At 47.1% G+C, this 23881-nt stretch overlaps 1 protein-coding gene across 2 annotated transcripts in view; it reads left to right on the plus strand.

The window, feature by feature from the left end:
• Positions 1 to 23881, plus strand: part of HADHB (hydroxyacyl-CoA dehydrogenase trifunctional multienzyme complex subunit beta) — a 679110-nt gene that overhangs the window by 396642 nt on the left and 258587 nt on the right. For both annotated transcript variants that reach the window (XM_069605580.1, XM_069605579.1), the window contains exon 8: positions 10251 to 10438. In XM_069605580.1, coding sequence (XP_069461681.1) covers positions 10251 to 10438 — 188 coding nt within the window. The remainder of the gene's footprint in view (positions 1 to 10250; positions 10439 to 23881) is intronic.

The following is a 23881-nucleotide window of genomic DNA, read 5'->3' on the forward strand; positions in this document are numbered from 1 at the left end:
GCACTTTATGTATCTGTAGAGTGGCTGAAAGGTGGATTTATGTTGGGCTGCTCCTAAATACAACTTGAGCCAGGATGCGTCCTGTTGCTGTGTATATTGTGAGGTGGAAGGCTGGCCCTGAATTGTCCGCCTTCACCTGTTGCGGGTTGTGGGTAGGTATTCATTTTTATGGACCATGTCCTTTACATGAGTCCCACAGCACTTTTTGCTAGTCTACTGGATTTTTTGTCTATTCCCCGGAGTGAGTAGAAACCTTTTTCCACACTCGCTATTCCTTTTACTTTATCCTTGGGATACTTTTGTATTTTCTTTTACACATTATTTTTGGAGTTATACTTTCCTCCATGTTTTATGGCATCTGTTTTTGCTTTTGCCTCACACCGCACTCTTTGCAGTGTTGCTGGGAGGCCTTTGGGCTTCCCTTTGTATTTACTGTTATTGGGGAATATTCGTATCCTTCATATTTGTATTTTATTTAATTTATATAGCCCTTTAATCCAAAGTGCTTTACATTAGAATAAACAAAATACAACCAGCAAAGATGGCAATTGAATCATAACTTGAAAACAGCGTAAAGAACAATTTACAATATTGCAGAGGTGAGGAGGAAGTAGGGAGGGGCAGAGGTGAGTGAGGGAATGGTAGGTGTTAGTGGAGGTAAGAGCAGGAGTAAGAGGGAATGTATTAGTGAGAGGAAAGATTAGGACTAGATGAGAGCAGGGGGTGGGGAGGAAGGAGGTAGAGGGGGAAAGGAAGAGCAGTAGTATGCAGTGGGGAATGAGGGGGAGGGAGAAGAGCGAGAGGAAACGAAGGGTGCTAGGGAGGTGAGTGAGAAAGATGAGATTTGAGAGAAGAGTGAAAGAAAGGGAGGGAGGGGGAAGAGCGGATGTTAAGGGGGAGGAGGTTCCAATGGAAGGGAGCAAGGAGTTGGAAAGATCGGGAGGGGGCACAGGGAGGTGGAGGAGGAGAGAGTAGGAAAAGATTAGCAGAGCGGAGAGAACGAGAAGGGGTATAGAAAGTGGGAAGGGAGGAGAGATGGGGGGGGGGGGGGGCAAGACCATAGAGGGATTTGAAAACAAGGCAGAGGAACTTGAATTTGAGCTGGGAGTGAAGAGAGAGCCAGCCTAAAGAAGTGACAGACGAGGAAATGGAATCGAGAGGAGAGAGAAGGCAGAGGGAGCGGATAGCAGAGTGGCAGATGGATTTGAGTGGGGAGAGATGAGAGGAGGGGGAGTCCAAAGAGAATGTAGGAACAGTAGAAGAGTCTGGAGAAGATGAAGGAGGTAATTAAAAGTTTAGTAGCGTGAAAGGTAAGGAGGGGTCGAATTTTACGTATGTTGTAGAGGTGAAAGCGACGAGACTTGGCAGTAAGAGAAATGTGGTGAGCTGGAGAGAGGTGAGAGTCAATATGGAGACCAAGATTACGGGCATGTGGAGAGGAGGAAAGCTGGGAGGGGGGAACGGGAATGAAGGCGGGAGGGAAGGGTGGAGGAAGAGTATTGGCATATCTTTTCCTATTGTGAGATCAGCACACCCCACCGTATGTGGTATGCTGATGGTTTACACTGTATCCCCTGTCTCACTGCTCCTGTAATTTTGTTTGTTAGTGTCACGCTAATCTGAATGGTTCGTGGCAGTTGATTTATCCTGACTATTTTTGTGCAATTTTTAATTCCAGGCTGTACTGACAGCCACTGTAGTGCACAGAAGAGTCACCATTGACCCAAAATGCTGACACTGTTCTTTTCTTTTTATTGCCAATTCAAGTTGTCTTGTGCCTTCTTGGTCCTTCTGTCGTGATGGGTAGGGGAGGTGCTAGTTTGACTTTTGTCTTCGGTGGGATCCCTTTGTGAAGCCTGCCAAGGCGCCAGTTTCAGAGGACTCTAACTCAGCTGTTCTTTGTCTTCTGCTGTGACTGTCTGGAACCAGTTCCAACTGGAAGGCTGGCTGTCGTGAAAGGACAGCCATCCCCCAGAGTTTGAATGGTGCATGGGTGCTGATTGGCTGGGTTCCTGCATATGAAACGTGGATCCTGAGGCTGAAGACAAGTTGGCTCTTGGAACAGATGAATTGACGAGGAAGAAGTCTGCAGCTGCTTCCAGGCGACAGGAGAGTCCCTCTGCGAAAATGCTGCTATCCGACCCCTTCTTCCAATCACCAAGAGAACTCAGAAGGTGACTCTCTCCTTTAGACTTAGTCTGTCTTGAGACTACCTGCATTTTGAGCCATCCCACAACAAGCTGTGACCTTCACGGGCTGCAAACCGCCAATACCCTAAGACCTGTGGCCACTGTGCAGTGCATCGTCTTCCAAAGATCGATTTGGTGGATTCCTTCCGGACCTCAAGGAGTGGAAGCTTGCCTCTGGAAGCCCAGTCACCAGAGTGCGGGGCCGAGAAAGCCAGACAAATCGACCGGGTGGTAATCATTTCTACACTGGTGCTTCCCAAAAGGCACCAACATCACAGCACCCAAAGATTACTTTGTCTGACACCTCTTCACTCGACAGCTGCTGCAAGATCCACTCCAGTGTTGTTCTTCTGCTTGACCAAGAATCCGGTGACCGGGTCTGCTGCTGCATCGTGGGTGCTGTGCAACTCCTGGTAGAACTTACCTAGAGTTGATTTGCTGCTCCTGTGTTGTTGGAGTGCTGATTTGTGTGTTTGGAGTTTGCCCATACACGGTCTCCCAGGCCTAATTCTTGTGACTCCACAGGGAGACTTCTCCAGTCCCTGACCCTTTTCCCAACCAGAAGTGTTACTTACATGCTACAGAAGAGTTCCTCCGGAACTTTCTACAGCTAGTGCCTTAACGGTTTGACCTCCAATCTGACCCAGCAACACTCAACTAGATAGGGATGGACTTCTAAAGTGTTAGGCCTCTGTGAAATAATTTTTGTTTCACCCGAAATAGATATTCTGTAAGTTATTACAAGTTACCTTTGAATTGCATTCTGCATTCTAAAAGTATTACAAAGTGGTTTACTTACTGTGAATAATGCATTGGTTTTCCTAGTAATGACCTTTCTGAATAATGACTTCCCTTTGTGTATGTACAAAATAAACCATTATTCTTATTTTAATGTCAGTGTTTCTTTGGACCCATGTGTATTCTCTACGTTCTTTTTACTGCTCACAGCCCTTCTCCCTCCTAAGATAAACCTGTCTTCCAAGCCATTGCTACTAACAAAATAAATGTGTAGTTCAGGCCTATAAGAGTTGGAGCCCTGTGCCCTAACTCCTACTAAAGGTGGACTTTTGTAAAACTCCCTAACACAGGTCTCTTGCTAGGGCAGCCTCCAGCCTGAAATCTGGATAAAGGACCCGTAGCCACTCTGCCTTGTTGACCACAAGATACAATTATCTGAAGCCAATGGACTGTCGTAGACCTATTAGAGGACTCATGTGACCAGCATTGGCCAAGCCAACCTCAGCATGTCACTTGCCTTTAAATCAACTGGGAACAGCTGACCTGAGTACCTTCCTCCTCCTCCTGGACTGACCAATCATTCCGAAGCCCTGCTCTGCTTCCTTCGCTGTTTAAATTTTTGAGTCATTGCTGGGTCTGTATTGGCCTGCACCTGACTTGATCTGGAATGCAGCTTTGCACTGGCTACTTCCTGCCTTGTTGCTCAAAGCGTTGCTTGCATCCTCCTCGCTCTGCTGCGAACTCGCCAGCCTGCTATCTCCTCTCGAGACTCTAAGTGCCTGCTGTACCAGAAATCTGACTGCACTTCTACTGAGGGCCTGCCGACTCTGTCCTGGGTCACACCAACATTCACTCTCCTCTGCTACTCTGGAAGAGTCGCCCTGTGCTTGTGTGCAAGCTGTTTTCAGCCTGTCCTGGGATTTCTGCCTGAGCCTGACCTAATATTGCTGGAATCAATCCAAACAATCGAACCCTGCCAGCCGATAAACCTCATACAGTAAAGTCTGTAGTGTGCATAGTTCACCTGACCCATTGTGTCCCATGGTGTTTAAAGTCAGATTCTGGGGGGTCGAGAGAAATTCTCGTTATGCCCCCACTCCTTTTTTCCATTGACTTGCTTTGGGTCTAAAGCCCTTAAAAATAGCTAGGTGTTTAAATGGATTTTCAGAACCTGAGGTTCTGTGGGGCCACCCTAGTTGATGAATGCTGGGAAAGATTTCTCTTTTGGTATTTTTCCCACCATATTTTCTATGGAACGCTGTCTTTTTGCTTCGTTTTTTAACCTGTTCTGACTTTTTTGGGAAAGTAAAGCCTTCAGCTTCACTTAATCTGCCATCTTCACAAGTGTTGTTAGTCTGAAGGACTACTCGGTTTTCTATCAGTACTGGGACACCCACCGTGTGTCCCTTTTTCTGTTAAAATTTTATAACTTTTTGACATTGCACATCATATCGTACAATGCAGTGGGGATGCTTTTGTATCAAACTAGCTTTTTACAGTTGGGATTGTTGGTTACTTTTATATGTGCCTTAAGACAAGCTGATGGCAGCAGATATATTTTGACCATGTTTGTGTTCTTTCTAGTGTGCACATTCGCATTTACCGCGCATGTCTAGTGTTTGTGTAGATTTCTTTTCTTGTGTGAAATCTCCTCTGAGTCGTCCAGTGCTGTTTTGCTGGACACCTAGATTTTTTGCTAATTCCCCTGAGTGAGTGGGAACCTTTTTTCCCACTCTCTCTCCTTTTTACTCTGGTGTATGGGAACTTTTTGACCACTTTTTTGGCATTTCTATTTGGAGTCATGCGTTCCATCGGTTTGGCATCTACAATTTTCAAAAGCAGCACACTGCACTTACTGTGCAGTGTTGCTGGGAGCTCCTAGAGATTTCCCCTCCTTGATTCGTTATTTCCCTGACTTGCTCCTAAAGTTACCAGGGCAAAGGGACACATTTTAGCCCTTAGGTGTTTAATTTTTCAAGATTATTGCATCCCACCTTAAGTGAAGTGCTGAGGGGAGACAATGTAACCCTTTTCTAGAGTCTCCAGTAACAAATTGTTACTGTGCCAGGTTCTTCTGTTCAGGCTGGTGGTAATGTACCTTTTGCACAGCTTTTTGCAAACTTTTATCGCAAGCTGTCTTTGCAGCTGCTGTAGGGGACACAACACCATTTACCCAAAATGGTGGTCTGTCTTTAAGCCCTGAATAAGATGACTTGTCATTTTTGGGCCCTTCTGCCTTTCTGGGTGAGGGGAGGATTCAATTGTCCATTTGTCTTCGCCGGGCTTCGCCAAGGAAATGAGTGACTGGCATGACAGGAAGTGGGGAGGTGACCGAAACTCCCCTCTCCTTTGTCCTGAAGTGTGCCTGACAGAAACCAGTTGGTCCGTGAGGCTAGCTACTGGACAGCCATCCCCAGGTTTGGTGCATGGGACGTGATCGGTGGACTCAGCCTGTGTTCCTGGATAAATTCCGAGGTTCTGGAGCTGAAACTGAGTCGACCACTGGAACAGAAGATTCTGAAGGAGGATGAAGCAAGACTCCACTGGCAACTTCAAACGACTGCCAAAGCCTGTTGATTAACCGATGCTGTCCTGACAACCTCCTTCTAAGCGACAGTTAAGATCCATAGAGGCCAACGTCCTCCTACGGACTGGTGGCCATAACCAGTCACAAGACAAACTACAATTTGTACCATCCCTGGGAGAGCTGTGATCTCCATGGCCTGCAAACTCCCAATACCCAGGGTCATGTGCTGCTCTTTTGTGCATCGTCTCCAGAAGCGTGGTTTCACCTTCAACTTCGAGAACATCCTCCTAGACCAGCACCGACTAGCCTTGACTCACGAAAGTTCTCACCAGAGGCGAGGACCGAGAGAAGTTGACCGCTGTGACAACTGTTGCTCCACCGAGCCAGAAAAAGGCGCCAACAGTCCTGCTGAATTGCTTATTTATTTAAAGGTACTGTCCCATTCCTTGTATACCTTACCTGGAGTCTGTTTGCTTGATTCAGTGACTCTGGGAGCTGCAGATGGCCTGTATCTTGCACCCTCCCAGGTCCCCATATAGTTACATTGGGGTGGAGAACCCATTGTGCTCTTGCAATAAAACTGCCTGCCCTAGGACACTGGTCCTGGGGGCAATGCTTTAGGGGGGGGTCACCATTGTTAGGCAACGTTTGTATGCACTACCCTTTGGTACCACTACACACAACTAGGTGTGAACTGTAATGTTACACAGAGGTCTACAATCACAAGTATTCAAATAGACACTTACACTCAAGGTTTCTTGGTAAAACTTAATTTATTTCAGTCATTTATAAAACATTCACTAGAAGGTGGCAATCTATATCGCACAAATATACTTCAGTACTTCACACTTTCAGTTTCTGAGGCATTTAAACTACTTTGAAATAGGAGCAAAAAGGCATAGGTTAATAAAAAGACAATGACAGTTACTTCACCAGAGGAGTCCATTCAATGCAATAGGTTAGGCCGAAGTCAATGGGCTAATGTTTTGTAGAGGATAAGGCAGTTCTGGTAGTTAAACGGAGAAGTCTTTGCCAAAGTTCTCAGAAGTAGTTTGTAAAAGAAAGATTCATATGTTGGGTCACAAGCTGACTAGGCCTGCAAGTTGGCAAAGTTTCAAGCACTCTCGCAGTGAGAGGTACATTCTCTTGGTCGGGTTTTCACAGTACCTTACAATGAAGAAAAAAATGCACCTGAAGACGTCTATTCCTGGCAGTTGCTGCAGATCTCGCTGTTCCTGAGCCAACCAGCTCCGAGAATGGTATCCAGGTGGCTTAGTGTCGAGTTGATTGGTCCAACCAACTCCAAGGGAGAAGTCGTCCTTGCAGGGCTTCTGTGGAGATGAAATTGGCGATTCGGACCTGCAGCAGGGCTTCATCAGGCAAACCAACAGTCCAGGAGTTGCAACAGCTGTCCTCTTCAAGCTCGTCTTTGGTTCCAAAACCATGCTGGGGTCTGCGAGAACCTGAAGGACAATTTTGCCCGATACATAAAAGCCCCCTGCAAATACTAGCCAGAGGTGACTGAGAACTATGTACTTGTGAAAAACACCTGCCACCTACAACTAGGGGCAAAAATTGTGCCAGTAGAGGACTGAAACGTATGTAGACAAGGGGCCACCAGCTTAGAAAGGTGGCTGCAGGATAGGCACCGAATTGTTAAAATAGAGCCAAAATAATTTAGTGAACAAATTGCAGTGTAAGGTACACTGGTGATATGTGCTATAATATTGTGGTAAATATGTGAATATGAGTTGGTATGAAAGGTGGTTTTGAAAGGCTTGGTCTAAAAGGATTGGACAAATATAGTGTCTATGTTTTTTTTTTGTACAAGTGTATATTGATGAAAAGAAATAAAAATAATATATTTTTCTGCAAGATCCAAATTTGTTGTGGGGTGTTATGTTTTTTTAGTATACCTTTGCAACCTCATTACTCCTAACCCAAGTTTTTGATTTAAATTAGATTGTTTACCTGAAGGGTTTTGGAGGTTATTCAGGTATCCCTTTGTGATTTCTATATATTGTTGTTTGGCCTTCTTCCTGCCTTGCCAGGTCAGGAAATTGCATATAAGGTCATGCACTTGCCTATGAAAGCTGCTGCTTTCGCAGGCTTGTGCTGCTTTATGTGTGTATGGCCCAGGAATTGGGTGGGACTGTCTGGTCCCATTCCACATCTGTGGTGCCAGTAAGTCTGTATGGGCATGAGTGAAACCAATAGTTGCCCCTGATTGGACCACTACTGGCTGTTTCAAAGATGAAGATAGTTACCATTGGCGGGCTTGCACTTGCATCCAGGTTACATTTTGGATAAGAGGACTACTGCAGCTATTTCTTTAGATAAGCATTTGAGCCAAGACCCCACGTGGACTAAGAGCCAACTGAAGATTCAAAGACTCCTCCTGAAGAGGCCTGGCATCCCTTCCTGCATCTGGCCCAGTAAAGTCCTGTTGGACTACCCGATTTCCGAAGATCTGGAGCGTTGCTTCAGCCCTTGGCCTAGTGGGGCCTTCTCGAGGATCCAGCTGTCCGGAGCCTTTGAAAGACCAGAGCTGTTCCTATGGTTATGATTAATTAAAAACCTTCCAGCCATTACCCTTTTGTTTTGTGGAAGTCGCCCCAAGTGGGATGGATATTCCCCGACATGGGTCCCGAGCCTGCTGGTCCTAGAGACCCAAGCTACCCCTCACTGAGGACATCCAACAAGGCTGAAACATGTCTGGGGTGCTTTTGGTCTCATGCACAAGGGATGTGACCTAGCAGTTTGTGCTCCACTACCCCTTTTTGGGGTGGGACTGAGCTTGATTTTTATCCATGTAGCTAATGTAGGCCATAAAACCACACACATTTAAACAGTACATAAAAAATGATTTTTACTGGACTATAGAATTATGTTCAAGATAGGTTTTGGACATGAGGATCTCCAGTGTTAAATGATGTGAAGTCAAAAACTGTATCTGAGACTGCAATCTGTACTATCGAAGTAGTTGCATTGTAGCCCATTGTAGGGTCTGCTCTCTGCATGCCAGAAACCTCATACAGGCTCCTTGAGTTGTCATATTTGGCTGCGGGTCGCCACCTGCATATCCTACATACCGGCTGCAGAAGGACAACTTTGAAAACTTTTTCACTATGACCACAAAGCTTTTACTTCTATTTGGCCCATGGAAAAACAGGGGGCCCAAGTTCTAATCTGATGTGAAAGTGAGAGAGCGCGTAAAACCGTCATCTCTCACAGGGCTTTAGCTCTTATTCTGTGAAGAAGAGTTGTCGTAAGATAAGGGCTCATGCTATTCCTTTGTCAGAGGGACTCCTATTTATGATATCAAGGGGATTACATTTCTAAATTGTCGGGATTCCATGATATAACCAGGTTCATGAGGTGTTCCTGGTCTGTTGGCTAGTGTCTGGGTTAAAGCGCTTAGCTAATGATATGCTTCCAGATGAGTACCTAGTTATGGGGTTGGAGAAACGCTTCCCTCCTGCTCCTCCCTTGTATGAAGTCTGACTGCTCTCCCATAACTACTCAAAGTACGTTCAGCCTGTCTTTTGGTTGGAACTCTTGGTTACTCTTACAATACATGGTTTCACACACCTCACCAGAGGGCTGTGAAAAAATCTGAGGATTCTGGTCTTTAGTCTCAATCACTTCACTGGGATGACATCCAAGAGGTATTGAGGAAAGGGAGCGTGTGATTTAACCTCATCATAGTGTGATTAACCTGTACTTATTACTCTACTCATGCCCAAATCTACAGAGTGCCTATGATGTAATTAGTGTGGTATTGCATAGTGTTCTGCCATTTTTGTTGCCCTCGCTACGTGTCGGTCTGCAAAGACAATGAGAGGGGGTTGCGGAGATTAGTAGCATAGAGGTAGAGGCAGATGTTAAATCTGTGGTGCTGCTGGGTTCAGGTAGGCAGCACCCAGATCCTAAGTGGTGATTTGAATTCCATGGATTTTCCGGAAACAGGGGTTGGGGGGTGAAGAGGTGCGGGAGGGCGGAATATTGGCTGTATGTTATATAAAGGGAAGAGCCCCAGATCTGATGAGCTACAGCACTTTTGTTAACCACTGATGTGGGGACAGTGTGTTCAGACTAAAGAGGAGACTTTAGACGTGGGGTTGATTGGCTGTCCTCTAGCCCTTGCCATCTGTGGGTGATCTGTGTGTAGTGTAAGGTAGTGGGAGATATTGGAGGGGAGTTAAGTCTGGGACAGCAGTTGGAGGGGAGAAGACCTTACATGACAAGACAACCTTGTGGTCTCACTGTGCTCCTACAACTGCCCACTGTAAATTCCGCTCTCTTGGTCTGTCCCCCTCTCTTGGTTTGGTGATCTCCCTTGCTCTCTCTCTCTCTCTCTCTCAGTATCTCTCCTTACCTCCTGGTCTCTTCCTTTCTCTCCATTCCCCCTTTGTCTCTTTCTCCATTCCCCCCCTCTCACTATCTCTCGGTCTCATAGATATATTGTACCCCAGGGATCAAAATTGTTAGGAGCTTTTTAGCTCTTGGTTCATGTCTGAGAAATCCAGGTTAGCTTGAAACCAAGAGTTACCAGAAGCTATGTTTGGCTCAACAGGCCAGTATTGCAATATTTCAGTGCATGGTCTGCTGAGGGATCGCACACCTCCAACATATTTGTAGTAGATTTCTTTTTGTCCATTTTACTATGCAGCTTTCAGTTCTTCATTTTATGTAAAGACGGTAGTGTTTCAAATGGTGTTTTAGCCTGTTTGATTATTTTGTTTTCAAATTAGGCAGTGCTGTTTCACCCACCATTTGATTCCTTTGCTTTGCAGGTATCGGCCTAATTCAATCAGGTAACTGTGATGTGGTAGTAGCAGGCGGTGTTGAGTTTATGTCCGATATTCCCATTCGCCACAGCCGAAAAATGAGAAAGTTGCTACTGAGTGCCAACAAAGCCAAGTCTTTAGGCCAGAGATTGGCCCTGCTTGCCAAACTCCGTCCAGATTACTTTGCTCCAGAGGTAAGACTACCACCCATCTGTTCAAATACCATGCTGGGCCGTTGTAGAAAGTTGTTTGAAGTATGTGTGCCAGTGCCAACTAATGAATGTGATGGTGCCGTCCCAGTCGTGAGTTTGTATTTCAGCAGACCAGATGCTATTGGCGTTCCACTACTTGGTGACTCAGGATTTATTTAAATACATATTTGCACATTTTTGGAAAGGAGGCATTGTTGGCAAACTTCTGGATCCTTCCTTATATAACCTCCAGCAGGTAGAGTCATTGCAAATAATAATCAGGATAAAATGTAAGTCTGTAATGCAAGGAGCAAAGATTTTTTTTCTGTGGGGAAGGTTCTTAAAAAGGACTTTGAGATTGGGCTATGAAGGGGTTCAGTAGTGAAGATTGCTTTCCAGGAAATTGAATGCTTTGAGCAGCTTTAGGAGCTCATGATAGCTGGTGACATGCTAAACTGCCCTTTGTATGGCTTGGCATGTTGGACTGTCCAGGTGTCCATTAAAGTGTGTTTTCAGTGGACCATCCTCTGGCATTAAATAGCAAGAGTGTATTGTCTATATTACATACTTAGATATGGCAGAGAGAACATGCTGAGTTTCTCCTATATTTTTCTTAGTATTTTTTTTTTTTTTTGGTTTTCATATTGAAGACTATTTCACTGCAGGGAAGTGCCTGCTGTTAAACAGGCACTCTTTCTCATACTTTATGGTACTAAAAAGGTAATGTCCGTGATTCTACCAGGCCTGGTTTCAGTATGTCACATGCCCACTGCCGTTCATTTAGTTTATATAGTGAACACCTATATACCTCTACTGCAATGGTCTACACACCGCAGTAGGTCAAATATGAGTTGGCATGGCATTCAGGCACAAGTATCATGTACTTCAAATGTGTACATGCAGATGCTTTGTAGCATCCCGTGTTTTAAAAACAAAATGTCAATGCTCTCTTTACATTAAGGAAACACGTTCTTCCCCTACAGCTGTCTATTTATGCTTCTTACATTATTAATCACATATCATGAGAAAATGTGGTATTTCCTTTCTGACAGACCCTCCCAAGTTCAAATAGTATTCTCTCCTCCAGCTCTCTACCTGTGGCGTCCCTCCAGTCTACTATCCTATCACCATGGCTCTTCATCATCTACCTGGCACCTCTGGCCCACCAGATCTCCACCTACTCATCACTTCCAGTGTTACACAGACAACGCGCAGCTCTTTCCAGCTGCCTTCCCCTACCACCACCACCTCCTCTTTTTGCCTTATACCTGACTGCTGTTCAGGCCGGGTGCTCTGCAATGATCTCTGCATCAACGCCAGCAAGACTGAGATCCTTCTCACTTGGATGCCTGCTCCTAGTTTTACCCTCACTCTGGCCAGACTCCTTGGGTCCCCTCCCCCGCTGGTGAGGCAGAAAACCTTGGGATCATCTTTGACTCCCCTCTCTCCACACATCATGGCACTTGCCAAGAAGTCACATTTTCAGCTTCATCTCCTTGGGCATTCTACCTTTCTTCACCTTCCCCCAGAAGCTCAATATCTCTAGAGCCCTGCTTCTCTTTAGGCTTGACTGCTGCAATAGCCTCTTCCTCTTTCCTCCATTTGCACCCTCCATCTAATTCAGAATAGTTCTGCAAGACTTCTCCTTTGCCTCCAGCCCTAAAATCTCTCCACTGACTTCAAGTGACTGCAAGGATCAAATTCAAAACCCTTTGCATCATTGTAAGGAAGGCATGGTATCAAACAATGAAGACGGAGACGTGATCACAGTTCAAGGGTGTTTATTGAACTTCAATGGGTTGATTGAACGCCTCTCTAACACTAACCCAAAATCTAAGGATAGGAGCAAGCTATGACAATCAAATAATAATGCAGTTCTAGAGGAGTCTGTCAAAATAAAAGGGCCTATACGAATAAACCTATTGCCAATCCTTACTTCATACAAATGGTGTGGGAAAGAAAAGTGTTCAAGAAACAATGCCAGGCTAGTTGAGCAGTTTCCTTCTCTTCCTCACTTTTTCTGCATGGGACAAGGTGGCACACTCTAACTTCGCACACTGGCTTCTCTGCCACAGGGATGCCGTTCAAAACATAGGTATCTGGGCCTTCTGCGCCAAAGCCTCTTTCCCAATAAAAGTCTTATTGCCAAGTGCCTGGCGTAACAAACCAGTACCAAAGTTCCTTTCTCATCAGGATTTTCACATTCACAAGTTCTCTGGTTTATTTTGCACCATGGGTCTCCCTCAGTCGGGCTTGGACCCCAGGTCTCTCTTGATCAGGCTGGGACCTTATAATCTCACTTTCTTCGCTTTCTTTTTGTTCTCAAAAGTCAGACTTTCAACTGTGCAATGGATTTTACTTAAACCATCAAAGGACTACTTCGATTTACTTCATCCATAAGTTTCACTTTATTGCTTTCTGTTTCTGCCACTTCTTTGCTGGGTACATCACACAGAGACCTTCGATTGAGCACACCCCGTGTTTCCGGACCACTCTGTTACTTTGCCTCAAACCTTCTCTGATTCATGTTAAATGTCAAACATTCATCGGCAACTGAGATTTACTCGGGTCTTTATTGCACACGTTAATAATATTCAGTTTTGCGCTCTTCATACAATGGTTCCGCTTCTAATTTTGACTTCAACACAGACCAGTCTTGCATAGGTCTCCACAACTCACCGACTGTCTTGATTTCTCTGGCGCTGCTTTGATCCTGGAGCCAAGGACGGTACCACGGCGGCTGCTGCTCCTCACTGACTCAGACAGTCATGCAGGAGGGTCTTGAGGGACCCGGGTGTCTCGGACACACAAGGCAGGATTCTTCAGTCTGGTTTCCTGGCCTTATGCCTTTTAATCTGACGGTTTCTGGAAAGTAACGGTTTCTCGCCAGAAAGGTCATGGGTATCTCCCTCCTTGCTCTCCCTTCTCGGTTTGCTGCCTTTCTCCCCTCGTTCAGCTGCCGCCTGGAAAATGCTGTTACTTTGTGTGCTTTGCCTTGATCAGTGTTCAGCTTTTTATCTGTGTGGGGAAGCTTAATGGAAGTCTGGTGTGAATTGTTAACAGTAATTGCCTGACTTTGCCAGACCATAGTAGTGGGACATGTCTGGTACAATCCTCTGGTATGAGTCTGTTTTCTCCCAGAGCGGGCTGTCTGTGTGAAAGTGGTCGTGTAGGGAAGGGAAGGGTGGGTAGTTACACTTCCCAATATTCTACCTGGAATGATGGAGTAAAGGTGTTATGGGGGGGGGGTACAGTGTCTTGCCATCAGGTGTCCCACTCCCTGAAGACCCTCACCCAGGTGATCCTCCCACACTGGTCCACCCCCAGGGTCTGGGTCCAAAGACTATGGCTGTGCCCTTGCCACCTGAGTGATCCCCGGGGACTAGCTGGTGACACACACTCTGGTTTCTCACATCGAGAAGGCTGTCTGGGTCCTGGGACCCCTCTACATCCAGCTTTCCCTCCCGAAATACCTTCCAGCCAGAGTCCTTCAGTCTTCTGGCTCCAACTCTCTGCAAGTCAAATGTTTCTCCAAGCAGAGAGCGGGAGGTAGATTCCTCTCCCCAGCTTGTGCCTCCCTCTGGAACAGCCTCTATACACCCCCCCCTCACCCTACCTCCCTCAGACTTGAGCGAAATCTTCTTAAGTTCCGGAAACTTCTCAAGACTGTCCCTTTCTCCTCTTCCTTCCCTCTCCCCCTCCCATGCTCAACTCTCCACCTGCCGAGTGGGGCTTGGTCCCTTCAGAGTCGTACAGAACCAGACCACCCCCCTACCAATCCCACCCGGCTTCCTTTGCCAGCACTTGCCCTTGGGCTCCTTTTCCCAGACCATCGCAACCCAGTTCTCCTGAACACTGAACTTCTCCTCCCCTCCGGCCCCCCCTCTTTCCCCTGGCACTTGCCGCCTTGCCTGGAAAGCACTTGCCTACCCGCACTCTTGCACCTCTCCCTCTACCCCCCCCCCCAAAACCCCCTTGTACTTATCACCTTGTCATGCACTTGCATGGTGGGATTGAAACAAGGCCGATATAACTGTTCCTTTAGTCTTGTTGTCTTCTTAAATCACGTGTCACTCACAGCCACCTCCCCCCCCCCATCTTGTCTTGAGGTGCCTGGAAACGCACAGGTATAAGCGTCATACATATGTCCACTAAACTAAAATAAATGGTCTAGGCCTTCCAACAACCTGCTAATGCTAAATTCATTTTTAATCATGCTTGTGGGATTTTTCTGTTTTATTACATAATTTAATTCAATTGATTATTTGTGTACATAGTTATCAGTTTTTCATTCACATTTAAGCATGTTTGTGTCACAGATGGCACAAGAAACAATCCAAGTTTCATAGATGGTTCAATGATTTGTTTTTCTTTGAGCCCAATGGCACTTCCTCTCGCTCTAAAAAGCATCTCCTCTCTAAACCAAATATCCCTGACCTCAGCTTAATAGGTGATGAATGTTGACTCTAAGATCCATCTTATACTAGATATGAGGTCCTAACGACTATAAGCATTGTCCAGCTAAAGTTCCTCAGGGACTTCCTAAAACTGCCCCTACTCCAGTGGTGAGTGTTCTAAAGGGGTATAGTATGGTGCCATGCAGATACCTCGCACTACTCTCCTTCTCTACCCACAGCTACTCTCCTTCTGTCCCTCAATGTCTCTCGTCTTCTAGGCATTGCTGCCACCCTTTAATGTTACTCCAGTTAACTAAAACCTCATCCACTCTGCAAATCCTACCTCTACTCTGTTCCTCCATCCTCTACTCTACTTCCATTCCCTCCTCTACTCTGCTACTCCCACTTGCACTACCCCTACTACTCCCTCTACTTCTCCTTCCCCACCTCTAGTCCACCTTCTCTAGTCACCTTCTCTACTCCCTGCTGTACTCTCTCCTCTGCTGTTACTCCTCTCCTGCTCTTTACTCCACTACCCCTTCTCCACTTATCCCTCCACTGCTATATTGTACTACTCCCCCCACCCCCTCTACTAATCTGCTCCTGTCTTCAACTCTGCCATGCCCTCCTCTTCTAATCTGCCACGCCTTTTAGGAAAGATTTGTCTTTTTAGGCAACGTTCCCTCCATATTCTTTGGACCTCCAAACTCTTTGCTTTTGTTTTACACCTTGTCCTTACCTTTTACAGTGAAGTGAAGCCTCCAACTTCACTCCCCTGGCCTTTTGCTCCTTTGTTTTGGTGAAAGTGACTGGTCCTTCAGATTGTCAGTACTGGGAAAACTGTTTCGCTTTATCTTTTGACTTTCTGTTTGGGTAACATTTTCATATTGCACGATGCACCTTTGCAGTGTAATGGGGATACTTTTGTATCACCCTAGTCTTACACGCAAGGGATTTCTGGTTACTTTTAAATGTATCTGAAGACAAGCTGGTGGCAGCGATTACATTTTTTGCTATAATTTAATTGGCTCACTCGCGTTTACCGTATTTTGCTACCAACTGTGGCTAGATTCTTAAGATGGCCCTGCCACAAGGTTCTTTTGCTTGTTTTATTGCCATTTTGTTCTTTGGCCTTATTCCTTCATTCTCGGGTCAGGAATTCCCTTTTATGGTCCTGCACTTAACCGGGAAAGCTGTCGTTTTTGCGGGCTAGTGCATGCCATGTGTGCTTGGGCTCAGGAAGTTGGCTGGGACGGTCTGTTCCCAATACACATACTGGTGCCAGTATGTCTAGTGTGCATGCATGAGTCAGCCCCACAGTGGTCCCTGATTGGACCACTGCTGGTGTGCATGTGTGGGGAATATCTTCCTATTGGAGGGCTAAGTTTGATCACTCACCTGAATTTAAAATAAGAGGAGTCCTGCAGCCATTCCAGCAGATCAGAAGAGGAGCCAAGTAGCATGTGTAGCTGTGCAGACGACGGAAGACCCGAGGACAAATCTTGAAGAGGCCTGGCAACTATTCTTGCTGCTGTGTCGGTGAAGCCCTGCTAGACTGCCTGATCTAAGAAGACCTTTGCTAGTGCTTCGACCCTTTGGTCTGGTGGGAACAACCAGTCTCAACGCCTTCTCACAATCCAGCAGCCTGGAGCCTTCAGAAGTGTCCCTGGACCACCCGGTGGACTGACCTAGCATGGTAACGCAAAACTGAGCTGAAGTGTCGCTGTTCTACTTTTTGGACTTAAACTTCGGTGGTCTCCCGCTAGTTCTACAAGTCGCCTTCCTGCCTGGAAGGCATCCTTTGTTCGCAACTACTGAGCCGTCTGCTGTCGCTGGTGTGTGGTGACTGTCGCTGGAACCGGCCATCCCCCATCTGGTAGAGTGCCTTGAAGAGTCCTGAATTTCTCTTCTGGAAAGGGTTGCACTCAGCAGCTGGACCCGACCAGAACCTGCATCTGCCACTCCTGGGCGTCTGCTACCGGATACAACGGCGGGACAACCTACATCCAGTGACCCCCATTCGACCTGCCAAGTCCTTTGGGAAAAAACATGATGCGGACAGTGAGTAGTCGCAATACTTAACTGTGCCCCTATCCTCCTCCATTATAAAGTTTGTGAAGAACTTTGATTTACTTTTCCTTTTCATTGCTTTTAAAACGCCTGTTGAGAAAAGTGCTCTAGAAGCTATAAGAAGTCATTTGCTCACTTGTACATTTCTTTTGAAAGACATCTGGATCCATCTTCACACCCACAGGAACATTTTCTAGCTTTATCTCCAATTTAAAAGTACTTTGAACTTTTGGGCACAAGGCCCCATTCAGCTTAGCCTTGGACTTCTAAAGTTCGGGCGTTCCTATGGACAGTTGATACAATTGCCTAATTACCTTTCATTCCAAGTATTGGAGTGAATTGCCTGCATAGTATTGACTGTGTATATGTTGTGTGCTAATATAACCTGCTTGATTCATTTTCTTAGTGTTTTTGTACTTGCTGTCGAAGTCTAATCATTGTGTATTTCACTGTGTGGACTCTGTGGACTCCTGACCTCACTCACCTCTCCTGAGACTTAGCCTTGACCCTTCTCCACACTTACCTTGATTGGGTTTGGCTAAACTCCCAGAGTCCACTGTCCATGATAACTGTGTGGCCTCCTAAATTCTGTCCACCGGGCTAGAGTTTAGAATCCTTAACAATGCCCTCTTCCTCTCTGGCACATCCCTTCCCTTTGCTGCTCCCACCCCCACTGCCCCCCTTCCCCCGAGACCCCCCCCTTGCCACCAGCAAGGCACAACGTTGTTCAAAGGATCCACTCACATTGGACAAAACCAAGGGGTTGCTCCCTAGATAAAAAGGTTCCATTGTTGTGACGGTAACACACTGTATAACTTGCAGTCCCCTGAGACTGTAGACCGAGGAGGACCCATTACCGGCAAATGGTATGAGGATGCGTGTTGCTGACCAATCTGTAGTCATGTTAAATATGTAGGATATATTAGTACCTGCATAACATTACAGGTTCTTAAAATTGTCAATGCCTCTCCATTTTCATGAACAAAAATCCATGCTTAAACATGTTTATTTTTCTGATGCTTGTTAATCTGCTTAGAATCACATGCTGTGCATATGGTTCGACATCCAGTGGTAACCGCGGAGTATTGCATATTGTCTTTCGGGGACCGAAAGGGGACGTCGGCATAAGAGTGTCTGTAACACTATCCCTATAGTGACATGTGTAGTACCCAAAATCCCTCACGCGCCGAGGTCCCTCAGATTGTTTTTTTCTGCCCAGATAACTGGTCGACCTACAGCAGAGCTCTTACTAGAGACATTGTTTATCTTTACTGAGGTTTCGGTTTATCCCCCGTTAAGTCACTTCGCCTAATAAGAACATCTTCGAAGACTACGGAGAAATCGTCTATGGCTGTGGTCTCGGCTCCTAAGATCCGGCAGCCAGATTCCACATGGTCTGGCCTTCTGGCCGACCTATACAGTAGGGAGAGTGGGTTCGGGGTGGCCATTTTGTTATGTCTTTCCTCCTTGCCACTTCTTTCCCTTTCGGTCTGGTCATCCTTCCCTTTGGCTATGGAAAGGACTCCTTTTAGATTCTGCTCTAAGTGTAGGGCCAGATATCCTTGGAAGGACGAGCACAGGACGTGTAACGCCGGTCTCCCCCTAGAGCACAATGAGAAGCGGTGTTCGGCGTGCAAGCTCCTTAAGCCCAAGACACTTGAGGATCACCGTGTAAAGCGGTGGGCCGCGTACGGCATGTCACCCGTGGAGCCTCCCTCCCCCACCGCAACACCAGCCGAAAGTGACGGGGGTACTTCGGATGACCAAACGTCCAATGCGGATGTTATAGACCTTGAGGTGGACACTTCTAGGTCCGCCACGCTCGTCCCCGACCCTTTCAGGCTTGACTCTGGTCTTGCTACATGGACTACACCCGGCGACAGGGGCACAGGGAAACATCACACTAAACACACAACCCCTACGCCATCTTCGACGCCTTCGTCGAAGAAGGCGAAAGCGCCAACAGGTCCGTGGAAAGATTCGACGGTTCCCTTGGATCGTGTAGATCCAAAGCCTTCACCGCATCCGCAGCAGCGCATGACGACTGGGCAAACTAAAATTAATAAGGGTGCTACTCCCCAATCTACACGTGCCGAAGTTTTGTATTCCGAAACTTTGACCATTTGCAAGGCCTCTATAGGCCCAAAAGTTACGACTAGGCCTCTACCCGGCAACCCGACCGTTGGGCCTTCTGGTTCCGCGGACAGCGTTTCGGCTACCGCTACATCGTCAGAGGCTTTGTCCCACGACGCTTCGGTTACTATCAGGAAGAGCATCGGTAGGATCACAGCGGCGGTGGGCCTTATCCCGGTCCCGCAGGAAGTTATGGGCCAGGCCGCAGAAAGATTTTCGACGGACCTGGGCCGCGATTCCGTTGACTCTTACGTGGATAGTCAAGAGCCTCTCTGACACCCTGAGAAGCTCCTCCACGCCAAAGGGCAGAGAACGAGATTTCTCCTCACCTAGGCCCTTTTAGGTCCTCAAAATGGACTAGTGAAAAATGCATGGACCGGCTGGAGCAGATTATCAGTTCTGCTGACCAGCCTCCGCCGAAAAAGGCTCAGGTAGACCCGAACCTTCAAATATGAGATGTGCAGCCTCAGGCTTTCCAACAGGAAGACATGGCCCACATCGACACATACAGGGACATTTATACTGAAGAGGAATCCTCTTTTCTGGATAATTATGGAGAAGATCAACTAGAGACTACGGAGAACTGGGAGGAAACCCAGCAGGAAGGGCAGGATCCTTTTTTTTTTTTATTTTAAATCTATTGCTTTTTCAATACAGTACAACCAGTATCATCAGATTAATAATCAGTTTTGTGGCAATAACTCCCACCAACCCCCCCCCCCCCGCCCAAATTAAACCAAGACCAGGACGTTGTGCTGTTGACCATTTGCGCTAGGGTGTGCCTGGGCTGTCCAGGTCCTCGCCGGAGGAGCTGTCTTCTTTGGTGCGGAACAGAGCCACTGTGAGGGCTATCCACTGTAGAAGGTCCTCCGAGTCGCCTATTTTTTGTTGTCGCTGCGCCAGCTCCCAGGCCCCGGTTTCGGCAACAGACCATCTACGGAGGTCTTCCCACCATGCTGTGACGTTGGGGGCTCTGGGGCATTTCCAGGCCATGGCGATACGTCTTTTAGCCAGGATGTACATTAAATCCTTGAGTCTGTTAAGAGGCTTGTTCTTTTTGCCTCTCGGGTATGAGCCTAGAATGCAAGCCCTAGGGGACTGTACGTCAAGTGTTATATCCGCTTCTGCTACCTTAGCTTGAACTTGGGACCAGAAGGTCTGTATAGCCGGGCAGCCCCAGAACATGTGGGTCATTGCGGCAGAGGGTTCTTGGCACTTGGGGCACGTCGCCACACCAGTGCCATTGAATTTCAAGATGTCTGGGGTAAGGTAGGCTCTGTGGATAATGTAGAATTGAATGAGCTGGAATCGGGCATTCCTGGATACTTTCTTATGGTAATGTGTTATGGCCTCCCATTCCGTATCTCCAAACTGCATATTTAGTTCAGATTCCCATTTACCTTTACACTTGAGTTTATGTGTAGTGCTATCGAGTAGGATCTCACAGAGCCTAGACGTTACGTGCCCCCCCTCTGCTGCGCTCAGCAAGTTTTCGATGACTTTGTGCCCGGTGTAGAGGGTCTCTATATCTGGCCATCGCGTCTTGAGCTTTTTCAACACCGCCCCATGTAGGAGGAACTGACCCAGCGGGATCCCTGTCATCTCGTGCAGCTCAGAGAATGTGTGGATACCCTGGTCATCCACCAGGTCTCCCAGGGTGGCGATACCAGAGGGTTCCCATATGTTCCGGATCACCTTTTGGTCCTCTGGTCTGGTAGACATAATTGATATTAATATGCCCATCGAAGAGTCTAACCTCTTTGGGAAGGCAGCGGATGAAGCGTTGCAGACAGCCAAGAAGCAGCTGAGACCTTAAAGTCTCTGCAACAAATTACAAAAAAACGCTTGTCCCAGAGGGGTAATAACTCTCGGCGGTCCTTTCGAGGACAAGCTCGTGCCGGTCAAAACAACTACAGCACGGGCAACTTAAACAATAAGCAAATATCTGGAAGCCCCGCTTACTATCCCTCGAGAGGTCAGAAACGCGGCAAGGGTAGAGGCAGAGGCCCCAATCCCAGAGGAGCCATGGCCTCGGGTCAGAAATGACCACCAAGTCCAGGTCCCCTCCCATGCCTCCCCGGTCGGTGGGCGATTAACATCTTTCAAGGCGTGGGAGGGGATAACTTCCGACCAGTGGGTCTTAAAGACGGTCGCCCGCGGTTATTGTGTGGAATTCTCCCAACCTCCACAGTTCAGACTGCCGTGCTCACGGCGCCTTTCACCGGACCATCTAAAGATCCTGATTCAAGAGGTGGAAGCACTGCTGGGAAAGGACGCCATAGAAGCCGTCCCTATTCTTCAGGTAAACAAGGGTATTTATTCAGTACTTCCTTGTACCCAAAAAGGATCTCAGCATGCGTCCTGTTCTAGATCTGCACCCAGGGAACAAGTTCATAAAACCCCAGAGGTTTTGCATGGTAACACTACAGGAAGTGATCCCATTGCTGAAACGGGGAGACTTCATGGCAACATTGGATATGAAAGATGCATACTTTCATATTTCAATGTTGCCAGCGCACAGAAAATACCTAAGGTTCATGAACCAGGACAAACGCTACCAGTTCAAAGTGCTCCCCTTCGGCATCGCCTCAGCGCCAAGGGTGTTTACCAAAGTCCTGGCAGCAGCACACCTGCGCAGACTATCAGTCCCAGTTTACCCTTACCTCAACGACTGGCTCATTACGGGGGACTCGTTCGATGCTTGTTTTTCGAACACCCAAAAAAGAATAGATCTCCTTCAGCCTGGGCTTTTCAATCAACGAAAAGAAGTCCAGCCAAGTAAAACAATTACTGGGGGCACTAATTCAGACAGAAGACGGTCTTGTCTTCCCCTCCAGCGAGAGGATTCAGAACATGCTTTCTTGATTCCTCAATATGTAGCCAGTCGAGAGGTCACGGTACGTAAAGCCATGTGGTTGCTGGGGATGATGGCGTCATGTATATACTTGGTTCCCCACGCGCGGCTGCGCATGTATCCCATGCAAGAGTGGCTCAAAGGCCAGTGGTGTCAGGCCAGCTGACAATGGGAAGATCTGGTGGTTGTCTCGCCAGCCCTCGTTCTCTCTCTGCAGTGGTGGTCGAGGGAAAACCTCCTGAAGGGGAAAACCTTCACCACCCCTGCAGTGGAAGCCACTCTCACGACAGACTCATCTTTCATGGGTTGGGGCACTCACCTGCTTCAGTAGACAGCACACAGAGTGTGGTCCCCTCAAGTAGCGTCCAATCATATAAACTTACTGGAGCTATTAGCAGTGTTCAAAGCATTGAAAGCCTTTCAGGTACAACTGCAAGGGAAGACGGTGCTGATCTTAACCGACAGCACTACAGCAATATATTACCTGAACAAACAGGGGGGCACTCACTCTCCAGGGCAATCCAAGCTGTCCCAAAACATTTGGATATGGGCTCTCAAACACGAGATGTTTTTGTTGTCCCAACAAGTTCCAGGGGAACTCAATCTTCTAGCAGATGTACTCCGCAGAGATTTTCCTCTGCCAGAAGAATACGAATGGCAACTGCACAAAGACATTGTATCCAGAGCCTTCGCAGAATGGGGGTTCCCAGAGATCGACCTGTTCGTTACTCATGCCAAGACTACGCCTCCAGGTACCCCCGGAACCGGTCCAAGGGGAACAGTCTCTGGATGACTTTGTCAGGGAAATTTGTCTACCCTTTACCCCCCGACTCCCCTTCTCAACAAGATGGTGCACAAGATGCACCAGGAACCAGTTACCATGATACTAGTGGCCCCGATGTGGGCCCGCCAACCCTGGTTTGCTCACCTGATGGAAATGTCCCTCTCCCCACCAGTCAAGCTGCCCTGCCCGTACAACGTATTGTCTCAGGACAGGGGAGAAACCCTACACCCGTGCCCCCAAACCCTGAACTTAGCAGCCTGGCTCCTGAGATCAGAGTTTGGACACCTGCAACTCCCTCATACACGTTATTGCTATGCTAAGTGGAACCGTTTCGTCATCTGGTGCAATTCCAAGGGTATCAATCGTATCGATTGCTCACCCTCACACATTGTGTTGTATCTAACCCACCTGTTGGACACTGGGTTAGTCTTTAATTCCCTAAACGTTCATCTGGCTGCTTTATCAGCCTACACCACATCACAGCAGAAGGTATTGTGGTGGAAGATACCACTGATTAAAGCCTTTATGGAAGGAGTTAAGAGGATTTATCCTCCTGTCTTTCACCCAGCTCCTGGGTGGGATCTGAATGTGGTTTTAACCAGGCTCATGGGAGCTCCCTTCGAGCCTATGCATAAAGCAAGTCTGAAAGAACTGACTTCTAAGACAGCCCTCCTAGTGACTATCACTTCTATCAGAAGGGTTAGCGAACTACAGGCTCTTTCTGTTTTAGAACCCTTTGTTACAGTCCACAAAGATAAGGTAGTTCTGCGCACACATCCCAGGTTTGCGCCTAAATTTATTTAAAAGTTCCAGGTGAACCAGTCAATCGAACTACCCACTTTCTTCCAGAACCCTAGTAACATGGCCGAAAGAAGCCTTCACACACTAGACATGCACAGGGCAGTCATGTTTTACCTGAAGAAAACTGAAACACTGAGAAAGACTAAACAATTCTTTGTCTCAGTGGCAGATGGTAGAGAAGGGGATCCTGTCTCTAAATCAGCTATCTCAAGGTGGATTGTCAAATGCATCACACTGTTACACTCTTGCAAAGAGAGAGCTGCCCTTCAAGCCTAGAGTACATTCTACTCGAGGCACTGGGGCATCCATAGCATTCATTGCAAATGTTCCTCTTGAGTCCATATGCAAAGCGGCAACCTGGAGTTCTGTACACACCTTTACAAAACACTATTATCTAGACACTCATT

This window comes from Ambystoma mexicanum, chromosome 4p (assembly GCF_040938575.1).
Source record: "Ambystoma mexicanum isolate Mex_15411 chromosome 4p, UKY_AmexF1_1, whole genome shotgun sequence".
Classification (NCBI taxonomy): domain Eukaryota; kingdom Metazoa; phylum Chordata; class Amphibia; order Caudata; family Ambystomatidae; genus Ambystoma; species Ambystoma mexicanum.